The sequence below is a fragment of the Spinacia oleracea genome, chromosome 4 (assembly GCF_020520425.1).
Source record: "Spinacia oleracea cultivar Varoflay chromosome 4, BTI_SOV_V1, whole genome shotgun sequence".
Lineage (NCBI taxonomy): Eukaryota > Viridiplantae > Streptophyta > Magnoliopsida > Caryophyllales > Amaranthaceae > Spinacia > Spinacia oleracea.
The window spans coordinates 162,864,527-162,884,307 of NC_079490.1; the positions used below are offsets into that span (position 1 = coordinate 162,864,527).

At 38.7% G+C, this 19,781-nt stretch overlaps 3 protein-coding genes and 1 long non-coding RNA gene across 4 annotated transcripts; 3 read left to right on the forward strand and 1 right to left on the reverse strand.

Annotated features, from left to right (window-relative positions):
* Nucleotides 1-3,024: 3,024 nt before the first annotated feature.
* Nucleotides 3,025-3,873, reverse strand: LOC110792237 (glycine-rich cell wall structural protein-like). The gene has a single exon (XM_021997055.2). It carries the CDS (start codon nt 3,871-3,873, stop codon nt 3,025-3,027), a length of 849 nt encoding a protein of 282 aa, XP_021852747.2.
* Nucleotides 3,874-7,628: 3,755 nt separating this feature from the next.
* Nucleotides 7,629-8,942, forward strand: LOC130472109 (uncharacterized). The gene is made up of 3 exons (XM_056842554.1): nt 7,629-8,452; nt 8,542-8,745; nt 8,907-8,942. The coding sequence occupies exons 1-3, from the start codon at nt 7,775-7,777 to the stop codon at nt 8,940-8,942; spliced, it is 918 nt and encodes a 305-aa protein (XP_056698532.1). The 5' UTR covers nt 7,629-7,774.
* A 380-nt stretch (nt 8,943-9,322) lies between these two features.
* LOC130459349 (uncharacterized) lies at nt 9,323-12,291 on the forward strand. The gene is made up of 4 exons (XR_008918699.1): nt 9,323-9,791; nt 9,882-10,139; nt 10,644-10,707; nt 11,677-12,291. It is a non-coding gene; the product is annotated as an uncharacterized lncRNA (long non-coding RNA).
* Nucleotides 12,292-12,455: 164 nt separating this feature from the next.
* Nucleotides 12,456-19,781, forward strand: LOC130471565 (uncharacterized). Its single transcript, XM_056841766.1, has 4 exons — nt 12,456-17,577; nt 17,668-17,925; nt 18,430-18,493; nt 19,463-19,781. Exon 1 carries the CDS (start codon nt 13,557-13,559, stop codon nt 14,685-14,687), a length of 1,131 nt encoding a protein of 376 aa, XP_056697744.1. The 5' UTR covers nt 12,456-13,556; the 3' UTR covers nt 14,688-17,577; nt 17,668-17,925; nt 18,430-18,493; nt 19,463-19,781.

Consider the following 19,781-nt stretch of genomic DNA (forward strand, 5'->3'; position numbering starts at 1 on the left):
AAAAAAAAATTTATATAAGGTCCTTTCTCGCAAAAAAATTTACATTAAGGTGTTATTTCACAAAAAAAAATATATAAGGTCCTTTCTCGCAAAATTTGGATTATAAAAGGTCCTTTTTAACAAATTTGCCTTTTTTTTTTTTTTTTTTTAAAGAGAGAACAAAGAACAAGCTTTGATGTAGCAAAAAGCAAAAGGTCTTGCGCGCATAAGTTGTATAATAAATTTATTGTACACCAAGATAATTTTTATGCAGTTTTTTGTAATTTTAATCTAGTTTTATATAACTTTTATAAAAAATAGTTGATAGATAAACATTTTAAGGGGTTAAATGATTAATTTTATACATTATTTAGTGATTTTGAAGAAATAATTTTTATTAAAATGCAAAAATTTATCACTAAAAAATAGATAACTTTTACCTATATAAAGGTAATTTTTAAACATTTTGATTCAACTTTTACTCCGATGTACAATATTTATTGTACACCTCTTGTAAATAAGAATTTGTGTTGACCTAAATGTGTTCGATCCCAGGTCTTGGATATCATCCCTCAAGACTTTACCAACAAAATTAGTTAGCATCCATTCATGACTTACTCATCAAGGGCCAAAGTATTGTCTAATACAGAGCCCGTTTTAAAGCTTTTTCCAATTTTCGTATCATTTTTAACTTTTTTATTTTTGAAAGATAAGGAAAAGAAAATTAGGAGGCCCAACCCACGAGGGTAACTCCTAAGCAGCCACTTTTAACTAACAACTCTAAATGAGGACTATTACAACTTCTTTTTTTGACGGGAAAGAACAATATCCATTAATAATAAGCCATACGGCATCTACAATGATGAAAAAGATCTGCATACCACAGATTCAAAGAAAATACATAAGTGTTACAATCAAAACAATTACTATTCTGCATCCTAAAGCACATCTCGTACTCCACCGCTTCTAGCTTGACGTGAGCAGTGATTTTCGATGATTTCATATCTTTCCAAGTAGAGCCCTTCGCAATTTGCGCACGAATTGTTCTGATCAACGAGTTGATGATAAACCCTAAACCTGTATGAATCCAAATCTCCTTCCCAATTATTGAAACTCCAAAAAAATTCTCATCCATGAATGAGAATCAAGAACCTAGAAAAATCTAGGAAAAACCCAAATAAATTGGGAACAACCCAATAATAAGATCCATTTTTAAAAAAAATTTGAGTCCTTGGAATTTTCCCTGCTTGGTGGTATCATTGGGAACAAATCAACAGAAAAGAACCAAAATAAGAAAAAACATGAAAAGAAAACAATGAAAAGCAAGAAGGGTCGGAAATTGTCTAATTTCCGAAGAAATTAGACTACTTCCGGCCTAAACGGCCAAGAAAATTGAAACCCCAAAAGATGAGAGAGAAGAGGGAAAAAGGAGAGGGAGAGAGAGGAGCGGCTTACAATGACTGATATGCATAAAATCTACAATAAGATGGCCGGCATTTGCTACCCAATCTGTTGCCCTATTGGCTTCCCTGAAGATGTGTTGTATATGAAATTTCTGAAAATTTTGAATAAGGATCTTGATATCGTTAACTATATTGTGCAGTTTCCATGGGCTCTTTCAGATTCTTTTCAATGCATTAATAACTAGGAGATTGTCACCTTCGATGTATAAATTTATGATGTTGAGCTGAATTGCTTCTTGTATTCCTATATGTAATGGCATTGCTTCTGCCATAAAAAATTGTGTAGTACCCAAATTAAAAGAGATTGTTGAAGTTGAGATGTCGTTGTTGTCTCTCATGATGATGTCCGCCGCTACTTTGTCGGACTTGCATAAACCATCAAAATTAAGTTTGAAGGCCCATGAGGGGGCGGATCGGAAACTACCTCACCATGATGGGAGGGGAGGTGTCTGAAGAGGGGTGGAGTGATTTGATGTAGGATTGTGGATACGTCTAAGTTGTTGGGAGTCAAGAAGGAGTCTAAACTCCATTCTTTATGTGCGTTAAAAGCTTTAAAATAGCAACGATAGACCGTCTAAACCTGTTAAAAATCGACCCAATCCAAAATCGACCTGAAATCACTGGGTCTTGAAGAATATATTGTCTACCCGTAATCCGATTTTATCCGAATCCGACCAACCCGGTATTAATGGGTTAAAATCGACCGAATCTGTATTTGACCCAATCGATTGAAAATCGTTGTATTTATAGTAATAAATGAGAAATGATTAACTTTAAACAAAATAAACACATTGTTGTTACTGTTGTTGGGTGTAATTCGATTTTGATTTTGATTTTGATTATACCCCATTTAATGTTGAATGTGATTAAATATAAACTTTTGTATTAAAATTTGTTAATTTTTGAGTTTTTTGCATATTTATTACCCATATAGGTGAAATTTTCTAACTACCAATTGGTCCACCTATTCTCAATTAAGTCATTAACGGATCGGAGTAAAACTTAATTGCATATAGAAAAAATGGTTGTTAAATGACATAAACTTAAATTTTGGGTCGAACTTCCTAATGGTAAATTAAACGAAGTCCTAGCTAGTCATTTGTGAAATTTTGATCCTTATTAATAAGTTACTCCTATCTATAAGAAGTGTGTAGATGTTTCAAAAAAATTGGAATCGTGATAATCCCAATAAGTTAATTACTCTGAAAGTTGTACAACATTACATTAATTAACGTCATATCTTTACTAAGAGTTACTTAAAATCTATATTTGGTGTTTATTTATATACAATTCCATTTATATTTGTTAATAGCTCATCAAAATGGAATAGACATGTAAATGGAACACATATTATTTCATTTGTACTAGAGTACGTACAACAAAAGACACTTATTATTGCTAGACACATCAAAATCAGACTAAAAACTGCTAAATAAACACGGTTTAAATTAACTGACACATACATGTAGATAGAGGTCACTAACTAATAATTTACCATGCAGTTCATGCACCTAACAAGAATCTAAAGGATATCTTTAAAAATACATGCACATATACTACTACGTATATGTAGTTTGTAGTGTTAGTTTCCTCCGGGAAAAGGACCTACACCGGTACTAGTCCCAGCCCCAGCTCCTATGCCGAAACCCGAACTTAAACCTGATCCAAGACCAGGTAGCCCACCCAACCCACCACCACCCATGTTCCCGCCCATTCCAGCACCTATTCCACCTCCAATGCCTGTTGACCCTCCAATAGGCCCACCAAGGCTACCACCCATTCGAGTACCTGTACCAATACCTGCACCAACACCTGCACTTGAACCCATGCCAAAGCCAGGTGCGCCACCAAAAATACCTCCCGGGGTACCAACACCGCCACTACCCATTCCCATGCCACCACCAGGCCCGCCTCCTTGGCCCATACCAAGACCAGGGCCTCCTTGACCCATACCCCCACCAGGGCCACCTCCTTGGCCCATACCAAAACCAGGGCCACCTTGACCCATACCCCCACCAGGCCCACCTCCTTGGCCAATACCAAAACCAGGGCCACCTTGACCCATACCCCCACCAGGCCCACCTCCTTGGCCCATACCAAGACCAGGTCCACCTTGGCCCACACCTCCACCACCACCCGGAATCATGCCCCCTATACCACCTTGACCACCCCCAACAACACCACCAAGTCCAGTTCCAACCCCTCCACCCCCGTTAAGTCCGTTTCCACCAAGTGGAGCACTACTACCTAGTCCACCCCCTAGCCCGGGAATACCAAAACCGCCAATAAGTCCCGGATCACCACCACTCATTCCAAAACCATCACCAACATCCTTAGTGGTGAAACGATCATTTCTTATTGCACGAGTTGCACCAATCACACAAACAAGTAGATACAAAAGCCCTAGAAAAGTAAAAACCTTAACATTCATTTTTTTTCCCACAACTTTTCTTATCAACAACGGAAATACGTAAATATATGTGTATGTGAATATGTGATGAGAATACAATTTTGTAGTACTAAGAGGGGTTTTTATAGAACGATATCGGACCGAATATGCATGAAAAATAAAGTACGGTTGGGAAGGTTGTTATAAATGCAGTAAGGCCACCACTTAAGGTAGTTTGAGAATTGAGATAGTTCTATTTTGGTATGTTTTTTGCATGTACTATTTAATTTAAACCTACGTGTATTTTATATAACGACGTAGCATATTATATATTTATATATATAGAGACAAATAAATAATAACTCCATTGAAAAAGAGAAGTCGAAGCTGATGAATTTTAGAGTTATCATCATCAACTTTGATTTGATGAATATAGAATTTATGATACACAGTGACCGGTGGCTTATTGCATGCATGTCTTGTTGTTGTTGTATAATTTGTGTATTCTAGATTTGCATGCATGCATGCATTGGTTTTACCGGCTACATTTTAGTACTTTGCTTTGCACGGCAAGTCGATCGATCGGAAACTAATTAGTAACCACTTTTTTTTGTTACGATTTCATGTTACATTATTACTCATTTACTCGTATCACGTACTTACAATTATATCAATAGATTATGATTTGTCACTTTAGAAGATCGATACGTACGCAGCTGGTATTATTATTTGTTGGTTTCAAATAATTAATGATTCAAGAATATCCCAATAAAAGACAAATGGCGGAGTAGAAAAGTCGTAAATAAAGATTATTAATTAATTATATTTTACTCGATCTATTCACCTTATTCTTATATATTTCTTATTATATTAGATTAGAAAAATCAGATCAGAACAGACCAGACCAAAAACTAGAAAAATTAGACCATATCAGGTAAAGAGAACAAGACATGATAATGCGTTTATTTATTTATTTTTGTGAATGAGGGCAAATAAATTACGTACAACTGAGAGATTGAGAGACTCGACCATGACTATATCGTATATAGGAGTCTGTCTTAAGTAGTAAGTCAATACGACAATACATCATTAGTAACACTAATTAGTGATCGATCTGATAAAGTATGCATTAATTGCATGAATTGCATATAAAAATTATTACTCTTAAAATCATCATCTAGGGATGTCATGAAATTTCAACTTACGAACTATATTAGAGGTTGTTCCGGTGTTGTAAAGATGGAAACAATGGGCTTCGAATGAAGGCCCTTTTGTATGTGTTGAAGATCTTGCTTGTTTGAATGAGTGGAGTCCGAATTCACCTGCACAAGAGCAAAGTTACTAGCCTCGGGGGTGTTTCCGAGGAAAGCCCCTCCGATGCCTAAGTAAGAATGATGCTCGGATTCTAGAGAGAAGTTCTCTAGAAGAGTAGTCTTAAGGCGGTAAATTGGACGTACCTTGAGGTGTGAGCCTTGGCGGCCTATTTATAGTGTTTGCATAATAAATGCCCATAGGTCATTTATTGCTTTTGGGCCTTGGGCCTTGATGGATGGCTGACTAGCCATTGGTGGGTTTGATGCTGTTTGTTTAGAGCCATTGGGCTTTGGACTTAGTGGCCCAATTGAGAATCAATTGGGAGCCCAAACAACATGCCCCCCAGACCCGGTCCATTTAGAATTAAATGGGTGGGTTTCCAGCTGTCAGAAGTCCGAAAGTTCCCTCTCTTTTTTGAAAAGAGATGATTTGCATTGATGACAAGTGTTGGGAGTTGTATCGTGTCGTGGAGATCGTGGGTTGAGGAAGTTGATGCGCCCTTTTCTTTTCTATAAATACTGGGTGCTTTGCTCTCTTTGAACTTTTTATTCCTTCTTTCAAACCCATTCTCTCTCTAAATTCCGGCGATCGCAGTGCAATTTGCTTCTTCAGATCTACGAAATTCGGCCAACTTTAGACTTCGGGAACTTGTGTTGTTCGTTTTATCGGCGAATTCCGCTTCGGAAAAAGGTAATTTGTTTCTGAATTCTCCCTTTTTTTCTTCGTTTTTCCTTCTACCCCTCAATCTCAACCCTAGACCGAGAACTCGCGGCCATGGCAAAGAATAGGGGCAAGAGCAAGTTCGTCGTTGATTCCTCTAGTGAGAGGGAGAACGTGCCTTCGGGAAGGTTACCGAAAACTTCGAGGGGTCGGCCTTCGGAGAGGCCGGTGGAGAGGCGTTCGACTGGTTGGGATGCTTCAAAAGATGACGTTGTTGGCGGGTCTAGCGTGTCTGAACGCGCAACTTCTGGTAAGAAAGCTGGCTCTTCGGGTGTGCGCCGCTCTTACCCTGAGTTTCCAGTTCATTGGACTGAAGCTGATCCGCAGGGCAAGTATGCCCCGATTCTGCATGAGACCACTAAGATCGATGGTCCCTTGGAAAAATCGGTCAGTGGTGACTGGTTGGTGGAGGCGAAGCTGGGGAACTACCATCGGAGAGCCGAAGAGTTATACGGAATCCAGCACGCCTTGGGGTATTGGTGCGAGCTTCCCGACCAGGAGCGTCCTCGGGTGACTCATCCGCCGAGGGGGTTCATCTCTGTGTATACTCATCATTTGGAGAACGGTCTCCGCTTTCCTTTGGATCCCTTCGTTTCCGAGCTCCTGGTGTCGTACAACATCAGTTTGGCCCAGCTTACCCCCAAATCTATGAGGCACATCATCGGATTTAGATGGGTGTGCGATTTTATTAACTTTCCATGCTCTGTTGCCGTGTTTCGGGATCTGCACGATCTGTCTTTCAACCATGCCTCCAAGGGAGATGGGTATGGTTGGTGGACCATCATCAACAAAAGATCCCGAAGGAAGGGGGAGCCGAACTACATTACGGCCTACCCTTACCTCAGCTCTGATCATAATTGGAAAACGGAGTGGTTGTTTGTTCGTGTGCCGACAGATCCGAAGCATCCACATTTTTACCGCCCTCCGAAGTGGTTTGTGACTCCTGATCCTGATATGCGAAGCGTGGCTGCTCCGGATCGGAACCATCACCACTACGTGGATCTCCTCCAGTGGTTTTTGGCTCGGGAGGACAACTACAAACTGCCGTCCAACTGGCTCCCGAACCTCAACTATATCTTGCGGGAGGACATTCTTGCTGTTGCCGGTCTCAGTAGGATTTTTGATAGGGGTAGGTGTCTTTCGGCTGGGACCGTGCTTTAGTAAGTTTGTCCTCCTCCTTTTTGTTTCGTTTTATTGACTTTGCTTTGTGCTTTGTTTCTGCAGAGTACGGCTTTAGCTGCGTTGATCCTGTGGTCTTGGGCATTTCTTTGGATCTGAAGACCATTCACGACTCGGCCCCTGATTACAAGTTCGGGAAGGAAAATCCTCGTAATCCTCGTTTGAAGGATTACGTGCTGTCTCCGTCGGGTGTCGCTCGGATATCTGAGATTCGAGCTGATCCGTGGGATTCTGCCTCTTCTCCCGAAGCTGTTCCGGTGAAAGTCGTGCTCCCTGATTTGAGGACAACCTCGGATCCGGTGAGTGTTTCTATATCTCGAAGTCTTTTGTTTGTCTTTCTTTCTGGTTGGCCGTCGGCTAACGTCTTGGTCCTGGACCATCTTTTTAGGGTCCTGGGACTGACGCTGTGCCGCGTGCCGTTCCTTCGGTTTCATCTCCGGCTCGGATAGATATCTCTTTATCTAGGAACCGGGTACTTCGCGTTTTTTCTTTTTTTTTTTTTTTCCTTTGTCTTCTTTTACATTTATTGACCCTTGGTCTCCTCTGTTTAGGATCAGCGCAAAAGGAAGGGCAGCACCCTTTTGAGGCCTTCTGCGCATCCGAAGAAAGCGAAAGCTTCTCAGTCTTCGGAGAAGGTATTTGTTCTGACTTGGAGCCTTTGTGATCCGTTCTCTCTTTTTCTGAAACTGACCTTTGAGCGTTTGCCCTGTAGGAAGAAGTTTCGGAAGTCATGCCTCCTCCAAAAAATCTCCTTCACTTCATGCCCTTGCCAGGGCAGAAGTTGAAGAGTGTGGTGGTTGCGGAACCGCCGCCCGTGGACCAACCGTTGGCCGAGGAAGATACCATCCCCTCTCCGCTGAAGCCGTCTGCTGCTTTGGGGATCGAGATCAAGGATATAACCAAGGTGATGGAGGCAATTGAAGCCGACCTTGTTCCTGGCTCGGATGTCCCTACTGTGGCCGAGCGGAAGGAAGAATCTGCTGACGTTTCTCTCGCAAGGGAGAGAAGTCCAGATAAGGAGATGGTGGATCTCACCGAGGCTCACATGGAGGTTCCCGAAGCTGAGAAGGAGGTCCCTTCTGCTGAGAAGGAGCAACCCGAGCAGGGTCTGACGAGGAAGAGGCGCCACTCGACCTTGGGCTCTACTTCGACCTCGGCCCTGGATAGACTGATCCACGCTGACCCTTGCTCGGATGTTCCGCTGAAACGGATCCCCGAGGAGGTAAGGGAGGCGATGGCTCGCTATGCTAGGGCTCCGGTTTTGGGGGAGAACCCCATGGCTCACGTGGGATCTTTGGTGGGTCCCGAAGCTGCACGGGAGAATCTTCTTCGGGCCAACCCGCAGTGGAGGGTTCCTGGAGCTGAGGAGAGGAACCCAGCTATGATGGCTCAGTATTATCTGAATGAGGTAAGTGTTGGAAATTTTGTTTTGAGTTCCGTTTTTGGTTTGTTGTTTTCTTCTTTCCTCATCTTTTCTTGTCTTTTCTTCTTTCCCAGGCTGTTTTCTGGTCCTCGTTCGCTTCCGAGTGTAGCTCGGTTGAGGAGAGGCAGTTGAGGAGGTATCAGGAGGCTTATGCTCGTGATATCCCTGTCTTGGACCAGAAGGCTGGGCAGCTCATGGCCGAGATGGTGGACCTCAAGCTACTGTACCTTCAGTACAGTCGTGAGGCTAGGGAATCGGCTGAGCAGATCGGGGCCGAGGTTGGGAAGCTTACTTTCCGAGTCGAGGAGGATGCTGAGAAGATAGCTTCCTTCGACAAGGAGAGGAAAGAAATGGCTGCCAAGTTTGCGAGCGAACTTGAAGAAAAAGACAGTCTTCTCAAGGAGATGACGTCTAAATTTGAGGCGGCCATTAAGCAGAGCCAGGAAGCGGAGGCGAGGCTTGTTCAGTTTGTTAAGAATCGGGAGATTGTTCAGAACCAAGCTGACAAGGTGCCCGTTCTCCAGCTGAAGATCCGAGAGAAGGATGCTGCCATTCGGAAACTGGAGCAAGAGAGAGTTGACCTCTACACTGCTGATCAGTGTAGGGAGCAATACTGGAATGGCATCCTGGGCGCTCGGCGGATGTTCGCGAAGCATATGCCTCATTTCCCTTGGAATGAGAAGGTTCCGCTCTGGATGAGGGCCCAGGATCACTTGGTGGAGTGCCAGGCCGATCGGGACGAAGCTGAAGCTGAACGCCAAGCTGCTCTTGCAGAGGCTCGGGCCCAGAAGGCGACTTCCGAAGGTGATACTACTGCTGGGGGTTCTTGTAATCCCCCGTAAATTTATAAAGTTTATTAACATATGTTAACGTATAGTTTTTATATTTAAATGAAATTGGTCGATTTTAGTAATAAATATATATTTAATGTATATTTATTTTATTTAAATGAATTATAAATATTTTAATGATTTATTGAAATCAAACACTTTAGAATCATAATTCGAAAACGAATTGAAACATAGAAACACTTCGGTTTTGGAAAAGTATTTCTAATCGGGTTTGAATTTAAATACTCTCAAATTGGAAAAGAATCTTAATCTTAGCCCAATTATTATAGCCCACAAAGTAAATAAACCCCCTAAACCCAAATTTTACCCACAACTAATTCTCTCTCCTCACTCAACTTCACACTCACGTGAAACCCTCATTCTCTTTCACGTTAATTCTCTTTTCTTCCCTCTTAGGCAACCACCACCGCCGCCGGTCAAGCAGCAGACGCCGCCGTTGTTCTCCTCCGACGCCCGACTTCCTCCTTCGTCCGGTAACCTCTTCTCTCCCCTCGTATTTCTTTCTTCCTCTCTCTCGTGCGTTTTGCTCTCCTTACTTGCTTTTTCTTTTTTACGTGCGACAGCCACCAACAGCACCACCGCCACGTCGCCGCCCAGCCTGCATCGCTGCGCCGCCGCGTTCCTTGCCCACACCAACCGACGTCCTCCCTTGTCCTCCCTCTTGCTCGACGGAACTCCTTTTCGTTCTTCATATCCCGCAAACACGAGTCAGTCGCAGCCACCACCGCTGCGCCACCATCTTGCCTTGCCTGTCAGCCGCCGACTGTTCTGCTGCCGCCGTCTCAGACCACCGGCCAACCACCCTTTTGTCTCTCTTTTTGGTTAATTCTTAAACCCTAAACTAATTAATGAATTGAATTACGTTTTAATGATTTAATTATGTTTCTTGAATTTAAATTATATTTGATTATGAATTTCAAGAATTATATGTTTGCATAATTAAATTATTAATTTCAGATTATATAAATGCATTGAAATATTGATTTTTAATTATTTAAAGTATGAATTTTAAGGTTTTTAATGATTTAAATCATGGTAGGATGTTTAGGAATTATTAAAGTTATTGTTATTATGATTTCAAACATGTTAATTATGTTTTGGAGTAGTTTGAAAGTAGTTATATTGCTGGAAATTCAAAGTATGATGCTTTGAAGAGTTTTCAACGAATTTCAATAATTAACATAATAAATATGATGCTAGGAAATCAAATATTCAAGTTTCGATATTGGGAAATGTTCTAATTATGTTTAGGAAGGGTTTGAAGCTCCCTAATGTTGCTGAAAATTCAATATGAATTGATATGAGTCTATATTGGTTGTTGTTAGGTGGAGAATTCTCCGTAGGCGACTTTTGAATTATTAAAGTGGTCTTGCAGTTTGTTTACACAAGGTACGTACATACCTGGGTGCTTGGAATGTGTGCTAATTGTTGAAACCATGTTGAATTGTTGATGAACTTGGTTATGTTAATGTTGTTGATGAACTTAGTCAGGTTGAAATTGCATGTTTGATACTGTTGGATGAACATATTAAGGATTATAACATGTTAGTATGGAAGATTGATACAAACATGTTCGATTGGGAACACTAGATTATTTAGTATATAATTCAGATTAGTTAATTGTTGTTCCCTTTTTAGCTTTTCACTACTTTATGAGGGCGGAGGACCTTATTTAGTAAGTTGAAACCTTATACCCATATTCAGGGGTTGATCAGTATTAAAGAAAAGATTGGAGTTAATTGGAATGAGTCTTGTTTGATGCCTTTGTGATCACTTACTCAATTCCAAGATAAAAACAGTTATAAATAAATGTGAGTTGCATGCTTTATGTGATTGTTGAGTCATAACAGGGTGTCAATTTGTAAATCATGTAAAGTGAAACTGAGTAGCAATAGCTTTAGACTGTGCACGTCTAAAGTGACGGACAAACAGGAGTTGGGGTTCATGGTGGTAGCCCATGGCCTTTCATTCGGACCGGATTGATCACCGCGTCCTATTTTCAGTCAAACGTTCCTCGATATCGCAGGTCACTGAGGTTACGGAGTCGCGCCCGTACCTCGCCTAGCTAGAAAACTCGGTCCATTGCCTATTTCAATTAAAATAATATTATTGTTATCAAAGTCTAGTCCAGTCTAGCTTAGCCTAGTCAAGTGTGGTATTCAAATTAATATGTGTCGTTTGCCTTTACTTATATTTCTTCAGCATCATGTTATGATTGTTCGTTTAATAGAATCATGTTAGGATTATTATTGATTTAGTATGTGGTACTCAGCTTTGCTGATTACGTGCTTTTGCTTGTGCATGTTGATCATGGCTATGCCTTATTGATCCTGTGATGACCCAATCTTTGGTGAGCAGTCTCTAAGGATCAATAAGCATTGTCCATCTACAGGTTTGAAGATGATGCATCATTGGGATCGGGATTAGAGAGCTTGTAGTTATATTTGTTTTATTAAGTGATTTGGGTTGTTAACTTATATTTGAAAGTTGTCGTACTATTCGTATTTCTTTATTTCCGTTAATTGGTTTTGGACTTAGTATGTAATCGATTATTTATGAACCTAAAAGTTAGTTTTATGTTTTCCGCTGCAAAATTCTGAATAAGCCGTACGTTTTCACACGGGCGATAATGCCTTGATAATTCTCTACGTTTTATATTAAAAGATTATTTTAGAAAAGAGAGAATTGTCGGGGTGTTACAAAGTGGTATCTAGAAGCTAAGGTTTTACTTTAATATTTTTTTTTAGGCGCCTAACTATCTAGTTATTTAAAATAAATTTCTTAAAAATCGAGCTTCTACGCACTATATTGTTCAAAAATTGGTACTTTTTTTTGGGGGGCCGATTTCCTTTTATCTTGTTTGAAAGTATATAATATTTCTTATTTAAGTTCAGAATTAACTTATTTATTCGAAACTTTTCGTTTATGGGAATTAAGTACGTTTTTCGTTATTTTCGAAATTAAATTAAATATATTCGGAAAAAAAAAAAAAAAAAAAAAAAAAAAAAAAAAAAAAAAAAAAAAAAAAAAAAAAAAAAAATCTTATCCCTTAAGTATATTTATTCGTTTAATATTTATTCGTTTAAAAAAAAAAAAAAAAAAAAAAAAAATAAAAAAAAAAATTCTTATTAATTATTCGTTTGAAAATAAAAATAATAATAAAATTTCTTTATTTTATTTATTCGTTTATTATTAATTCGTTTAATAAACTTTTTCTTACCAATCGTTCTTGTTTTATTCTTTAAATTCTTCAATGTTTGACCTATTATGATTTATTATGAGAGATGGGTAATATAGGAAAGGGCATATAGGATAGAATTATATGTGCATTAGTAGTTAATTGCTAGCATAAGAAGTTAATTGCTATGTGCATTTGTTAAATGTTTAAGTGTTGCATGTAAATGTGCATAGAAATTGTTTGATTCCACCAAACTTATTGTTTTATTGAATTCTGATTATGCTTTGGTTGGGAAATCGTTAGTAAGATCTTAAGTTGTTTGTTTCATGAATAAAACGCTTCTTTCCAAGTACACCAACATAGGATCCTTTGAGAAGATCGACGAATACTGAGGATCTAGATTTCACTTCACAAATTTCCAAGGAAAGAACAGATAGACAAGATGCCTTAAACATTTGAAGTTGTAATAGTTAGTTTGTTCTTAAATGTTTTGGAGAATAAGTAGCAAAGCTACAACAGTTCAAAGTTAAAGCAATAAGAGTTTGAGTTATTCTTTATTATTTTCAAGGAAGTATTAAACCTTTATAGAATTAGCAATAAAAGTTAAAGTATTCGTTTCCAGTGTGAGAATTCCATAATTCGCCAACCATAGTTTATGTTTATATCATAGAACTTTTATTTTATTTTGAGGACAAGTGTGTTGTTAATATTTAGGGGTTGTTATAAACATTCTTTTGAGGAGTAAAAGTTAGATTATTGATTATCCAAAGGATCAAAAGTTTATTTTGGGACGCAAGGGGAATGTTTCTTCTTTTATGCTTCCTTGTTATTCGTGATGATTGGACTGTGTTTCTTATTTCTCAGTTGAATGCCCTGTATGTGAATATCATTCATAAATGATCGAGGGGATTACCTTCGTAAATAATTGTTGCACATTCGTAAATGTTTGTTTATTTTACGTGAATTTTGGATGTTGGTGTGATATTACTTTGCTAGAGGATAATATAAGTAAAGTTTCGAACCTGAATTAGAGTATATTAATTTCAGGTCGCGTTCTGGGATGACCAACAATAATGACCTAGCTGTTGTTTTTCGCCTCTTGGCGGAAAAACTAGCCCAGGAAAGAACTGAGCGCCCCGATTCTGCAGGGGACATGTTTGAAAGGCTTGCGAAATTTAAGCCACCATATTTCGAGGGGCAAGCAGACCCGACCTTCATAGAAAACTGGATTAGGGAGTTTGAAAAACTATTTTGGGTGGTAAACTGTCCTGAAAATATGAAAGTAGGTCAAGCTGTCCTTTACCTAAAAGATGAGGCCGATCTATGGTGGAAAGAGAATGGAACTAGGCTAAGTGTTGTTGAAGGATTTAATTGGGACTCATTTGTTGTTGCGATGAGGGAAAAGTTTTATCCTCCTTTCATAACAAAACGAAAAGCGCAGGAATTCATAAACCTTGGGATGGGGAGTATGACCATGGCTGAATATTATAGCAAATTTATAGCGCTGTCGGAGTTTGCACCTGAGGTTGTAGCCACAGAAGAAATAAAGGCTCAGAGGTTTGAGCAAGGGTTGACCGATGAGATCCAGTTGGGATTAGGTGGAGAAACCTTTACATCTTTAGATAATGTGTATGAGAGAACCGCTCATATTTACGGTTTACAGTCCATAAGGGACGAGAAAAATGTTGTTGGGGAGAAAAGAAAAGAGTTTAATGTCCGGGAAAACCAAGGGAATTTCAAGAGGAATATGAATGAGAATAGGAATGAAAATGGAAATGGAAATTTTCGAGGAGGAAACAGTCAGGGGCACAACAATAAGAGTAAATCCGAGAGAGTGTATCACTGCAAGAAGTGCAACAATAACCACCCTGGGAAGGACTGTAAAGGAAAATTGGTGAATTGCCACTATTGTCAAAAAAGGGGGCATAGAGAGTTTGAGTGCTTCACTAAGCACAGGAAGGAACAAAATAGTAATGGAGGTGGGAACCAAGTGAGGTTTAACCAGTCTGGAGGCCAAAATTCAAAGCCTGGAGGGGCACAAAACAATCAAGAGAACTATAATAAGCCTACAAATGATAACAACCAGAATAAGACTCCGGGCAAACCGTTCATGATGACTAGAAATGAAGCTGAACGTTCTGCAGACGTAGTTCATGGTACTTTTTTTTTTTTTTTATTAATTTTGTGCTAGTTAAACATTATTTGATTCGGTAGCAACTTATTCTTTCATTTTGTCATTTGTTATTAAAAGTCTGAAATTAGTAGATTTTGAATGTTTCATTTACCTGTTATTATGCCCACCGGTGTAACCATAAGGTGTATAAGGTTATTTAAGAACTGGCCTTTGAAGACAAAAGATTGCGTTTTCCCTTCTGATTCGACAAAAGTTTAATTTTAGGGACCTAGATGTAATTCTGGGGATGGACTGGCTAAGTTTGTACAAGGCTAAGGTAGATTGTGAAATTCAGAAAGTAAGTTTAAGGAACCCTATTGGAAGGTTGACCTCATATAGATGTTTTGAGAAGACCAAGAATATTTAGTTATTTCGGTAATGCAAGTGAGGAAATTGATGAATATGGAGTGTGAACTATTTTTCCGTAGTGTGTTAGAGGTGAGTAAAGAAGTTGGAGTGAAAACCGAGGATGTTGCCATTATGAGTGGATTCATTGATGTGTTTCCGAGTGAAATTACAAGTATGTTACCTGTTAGAGCCTTGAGTTCACTATAGACTTAGTCCCTGGAACGACGCCTATACCTAAAGCACCATGTAGAATGACACCTCCCGAAATGAGCGAATTAAGACACTATTGCAAGAGTTGTTTCGTTAAGGGGTATATTAGGCTTAATGCATCACCACGGGTAGCTCTGGTGTTGTTTATTAAGAAGAAATATGAGAGTGTGATATTGGGTATCGATTTTAGGGAGCTAAGCAATGTAACCATCAAGAACAAGTATCCTTTGCCTAGGATAGATGACATATTGGATCAATTGAATTGGGCGAGTGTGTTCTCGAAGACTGATTTGCGTTTGAAGTACCACCAATTGAGAATAGCTGATAAGGGCCTAAGACCTCATTAGGATTCGCCATTGTCATTAAAGGTTTATAGTAACGTCTTTTGGGTTAACCAATGCACCTTCATTAATTATGGACTTGATGAATGAGATTTTCTACGAATTCCGAATTAAGTTCGTTATTGTGTTATTGATGATACCCTGATTTATTCAAGGAATGAGAAAGAGCATGACAAACACTTGAGGATTATTTGGAGACGCTTAGAAAGAATCTAGTTTTATTAAATGAAGTATACAAATCTTGAGGTCATATGTGTATAAGTGACACCGACGGAAAAGTGAAGGACTAAATTGATTGAGAACTATGTTACGTAAGGGAATAAATTTAAGAGGAGAATTGAGTGGTCCAGGATCGTTAGAAACCATTTGGCGTCTTGAAAAGATGAAAGGAAATATATGAATTGGTGAAAGAGCTAAGAGTTAATCCTAAGAGTTATATATCCATGAAAGGCATGATGAGGTTCGGTGAAAAGGAAAAGTGAGCAGAAAGCGTTTCTGTAGATCCTACTAAGATTCAAGCTGTGAGTGAGTGACCTACTCCAAAGAACGTGTCTGATATCTGAAGTTATCTAGGCTTAGATGACCATTATAGGAGGTTGTGAAAGACTTTTCGAAGAGAGAAAAACCATTGACCAACTTGTTGAAAGAGGAATCAAAATTCGAGTGGAGTAAGAAATGTAAAAAGTTTTCTAGATTTTAAAAGAGCGTTTGACCTCTGCACCTGTTGCCGCGTCAATTGAAACTTTATGAAACTAATTACCCTACCCATGACCTAAAGCTAGCTGCTAGTGCGTTCGCTTTGAATGATTTGGAGACATTATCTTTATGGGGAAACATTTGAGATCCTTTCCGACCACAAAAGTCTGAAATTTTGGCAATAAAGTCTAGTTGAATCTTGGGGACAACATTGAAAACGAGTACTGCTTTCCACCCTGCAATTGATGGTCAGCCTGAGAGGACTAACCAAACTATGGAATATATGTTGAGAGCCTGTGGTATTAACTTTAATGGTAGTCGAGAACCACATAGATTTGATTGAATTTTCTTACAACAATAGCTACCATGCGAACATTAAAATGAAACCTTTTGAGGCATAGTATGGAAGTGTAGAAATCCCACTTACTGGAATGACTTCCGTGAAAATGTTGTATTGGGAAAAAGGATTCGTTGAATTAGGAATATCCAGAATTATTCCCTGAGATGAGTTACGAGGGCGTAACTCGTTTTCTTTTAGGGGGTAGAATGCGATATAAATTCGCGCTTTTTACCTAATTTTATGGTGTTTTTATGCATTTTAATGCTTATTTTAGCAAATTATACATGTTGATGCAAAATAAATAGATTCGCCGCATAAGAAAATCTGTTCATGAGTAACACAAGCAACTTTAAGTTGGCTAAAGAGTGCACATGAGAAACCAGTACTTCTCCAGTAAGAATGAGTTCAGAACTTTTGAAAAATGTGGAATTTTCATGTCAAGTTTCGGGACGAAACTTCTTTTAAGAGGGGTAGATTGTAATCCCCCGTAAATTTATAAAGTTTATTAACATATGTTAACGTATAGTTTTTATATTTAAATGAAATTGGTCGATTTTAGTAATAAATATATATTTAATGTATATTTATTTTATTTAAATGAATTATAAATATTTTAATGATTTATTGAAATCAAACACTTTAGAATCATAATTCGAAAACGAATTGAAACATAGAAACACTTCGGTTTTGGAAAAGTATTTCTAATCGGGTTTGAATTTAAATACTCTCAAATTGGAAAAGAATCTTAATCTTAGCCCAATTATTATAGCCCACAAAGTAAATAAACCCCCTAAACCCAAATTTTACCCACAACTAATTCTCTCTCCTCACTCAACTTCACACTCACGTGAAACCCTCATTCTCTTTCACGTTAATTCTCTTTTCTTCCCTCTTAGGCAACCACCACCGCCGCCGGTCAAGCAGCAGACGCCGCCGTTGTTCTCCTCCGACGCCCGACTTCCTCCTTCGTCCGGTAACCTCTTCTCTCCCCTCGTATTTCTTTCTTCCTCTCTCTCGTGCGTTTTGCTCTCCTTACTTGCTTTTTCTTTTTTACGTGCGACAGCCACCAACAGCACCACCGCCACGTCGCCGCCCAGCCTGCATCGCTGCGCCGCCGCGTTCCTTGCCCACACCAACCGACGTCCTCCCTTGTCCTCCCTCTTGCTCGACGGAACTCCTTTTCGTTCTTCATATCCCGCAAACACGAGTCAGTCGCAGCCACCACCGCTGCGCCACCATCTTGCCTTGCCTGTCAGCCGCCGACTGTTCTGCTGCCGCCGTCTCAGACCACCGGCCAACCACCCTTTTGTCTCTCTTTTTGGTTAATTCTTAAACCCTAAACTAATTAATGAATTGAATTACGTTTTAATGATTTAATTATGTTTCTTGAATTTAAATTATATTTGATTATGAATTTCAAGAATTATATGTTTGCATAATTAAATTATTAATTTCAGATTATATAAATGCATTGAAATATTGATTTTTAATTATTTAAAGTATGAATTTTAAGGTTTTTAATGATTTAAATCATGGTAGGATGTTTAGGAATTATTAAAGTTATTGTTATTATGATTTCAAACATGTTAATTATGTTTTGGAGTAGTTTGAAAGTAGTTATATTGCTGGAAATTCAAAGTATGATGCTTTGAAGAGTTTTCAACGAATTTCAATAATTAACATAATAAATATGATGCTAGGAAATCAAATATTCAAGTTTCGATATTGGGAAATGTTCTAATTATGTTTAGGAAGGGTTTGAAGCTCCCTAATGTTGCTGAAAATTCAATATGAATTGATATGAGTCTATATTGGTTGTTGTTAGGTGGAGAATTCTCCGTAGGCGACTTTTGAATTATTAAAGTGGTCTTGCAGTTTGTTTACACAAGGTACGTACATACCTGGGTGCTTGGAATGTGTGCTAATTGTTGAAACCATGTTGAATTGTTGATGAACTTGGTTATGTTAATGTTGTTGATGAACTTAGTCAGGTTGAAATTGCATGTTTGATACTGTTGGATGAACATATTAAGGATTATAACATGTTAGTATGGAAGATTGATACAAACATGTTCGATTGGGAACACTAGATTATTTAGTATATAATTCAGATTAGTTAATTGTTGTTCCCTTTTTAGCTTTTCACTACTTTATGAGGGCGGAGGACCTTATTTAGTAAGTTGAAACCTTATACCCATATTCAGGGGTTGATCAGTATTAAAGAAAAGATTGGAGTTAATTGGAATGAGTCTTGTTTGATGCCTTTGTGATCACTTACTCAATTCCAAGATAAAAACAGTTATAAATAAATGTGAGTTGCATGCTTTATGTGATTGTTGAGTCATAACAGGGTGTCAATTTGTAAATCATGTAAAGTGAAACTGAGTAGCAATAGCTTTAGACTGTGCACGTCTAAAGTGACGGACAAACAGGAGTTGGGGTTCATGGTGGTAGCCCATGGCCTTTCATTCGGACCGGATTGATCACCGCGTCCTATTTTCAGTCAAACGTTCCTCGATATCGCAGGTCACTGAGGTTACGGAGTCGCGCCCGTACCTCGCCTAGCTAGAAAACTCGGTCCATTGCCTATTTCAATTAAAATAATATTATTGTTATCAAAGTCTAGTCCAGTCTAGCTTAGCCTAGTCAAGTGTGGTATTCAAATTAATATGTGTCGTTTGCCTTTACTTATATTTCTTCAGCATCATGTTATGATTGTTCGTTTAATAGAATCATGTTAGGATTATTATTGATTTAGTATGTGGTACTCAGCTTTGCTGATTACGTGCTTTTGCTTGTGCATGTTGATCATGGCTATGCCTTATTGATCCTGTGATGACCCAATCTTTGGTGAGCAGTCTCTAAGGATCAATAAGCATTGTCCATCTACAGGTTTGAAGATGATGCATCATTGGGATCGGGATTAGAGAGCTTGTAGTTATATTTGTTTTATTAAGTGATTTGGGTTGTTAACTTATATTTGAAAGTTGTCGTACTATTCGTATTTCTTTATTTCCGTTAATTGGTTTTGGACTTAGTATGTAATCGATTATTTATGAACCTAAAAGTTAGTTTTATGTTTTCCGCTGCAAAATTCTGAATAAGCCGTACGTTTTCACACGGGCGATAATGCCTTGATAATTCTCTACGTTTTATATTAAAAGATTATTTTAGAAA

Coding starts and splice junctions, on each gene's coding strand:
- LOC110792237 (XM_021997055.2), bottom strand. CDS start 3,873: ATGAATGTTAAGGTTTTTACTTTTCTAGGGCTTTTGTATCTACTTGTT.
- LOC130472109 (XM_056842554.1), top strand. CDS start 7,775: ATGCCTCCTCCAAAAAATCTCCTTCACTTCATGCCCTTGCCAGGGCAG. Junction 8,453..8,541: donor CTCAGTATTATCTGAATGAG/GTAAGTGTTGGA, acceptor CTTCTTTCCCAG/GCTGTTTTCTGGTCCTCGTT. Junction 8,746..8,906: donor CTGAGCAGATCGGGGCCGAG/GTTGGGAAGCTT, acceptor CATTAAGCAGAG/CCAGGAAGCGGAGGCGAGGC.
- LOC130471565 (XM_056841766.1), top strand. CDS start 13,557: ATGACCAACAATAATGACCTAGCTGTTGTTTTTCGCCTCTTGGCGGAA.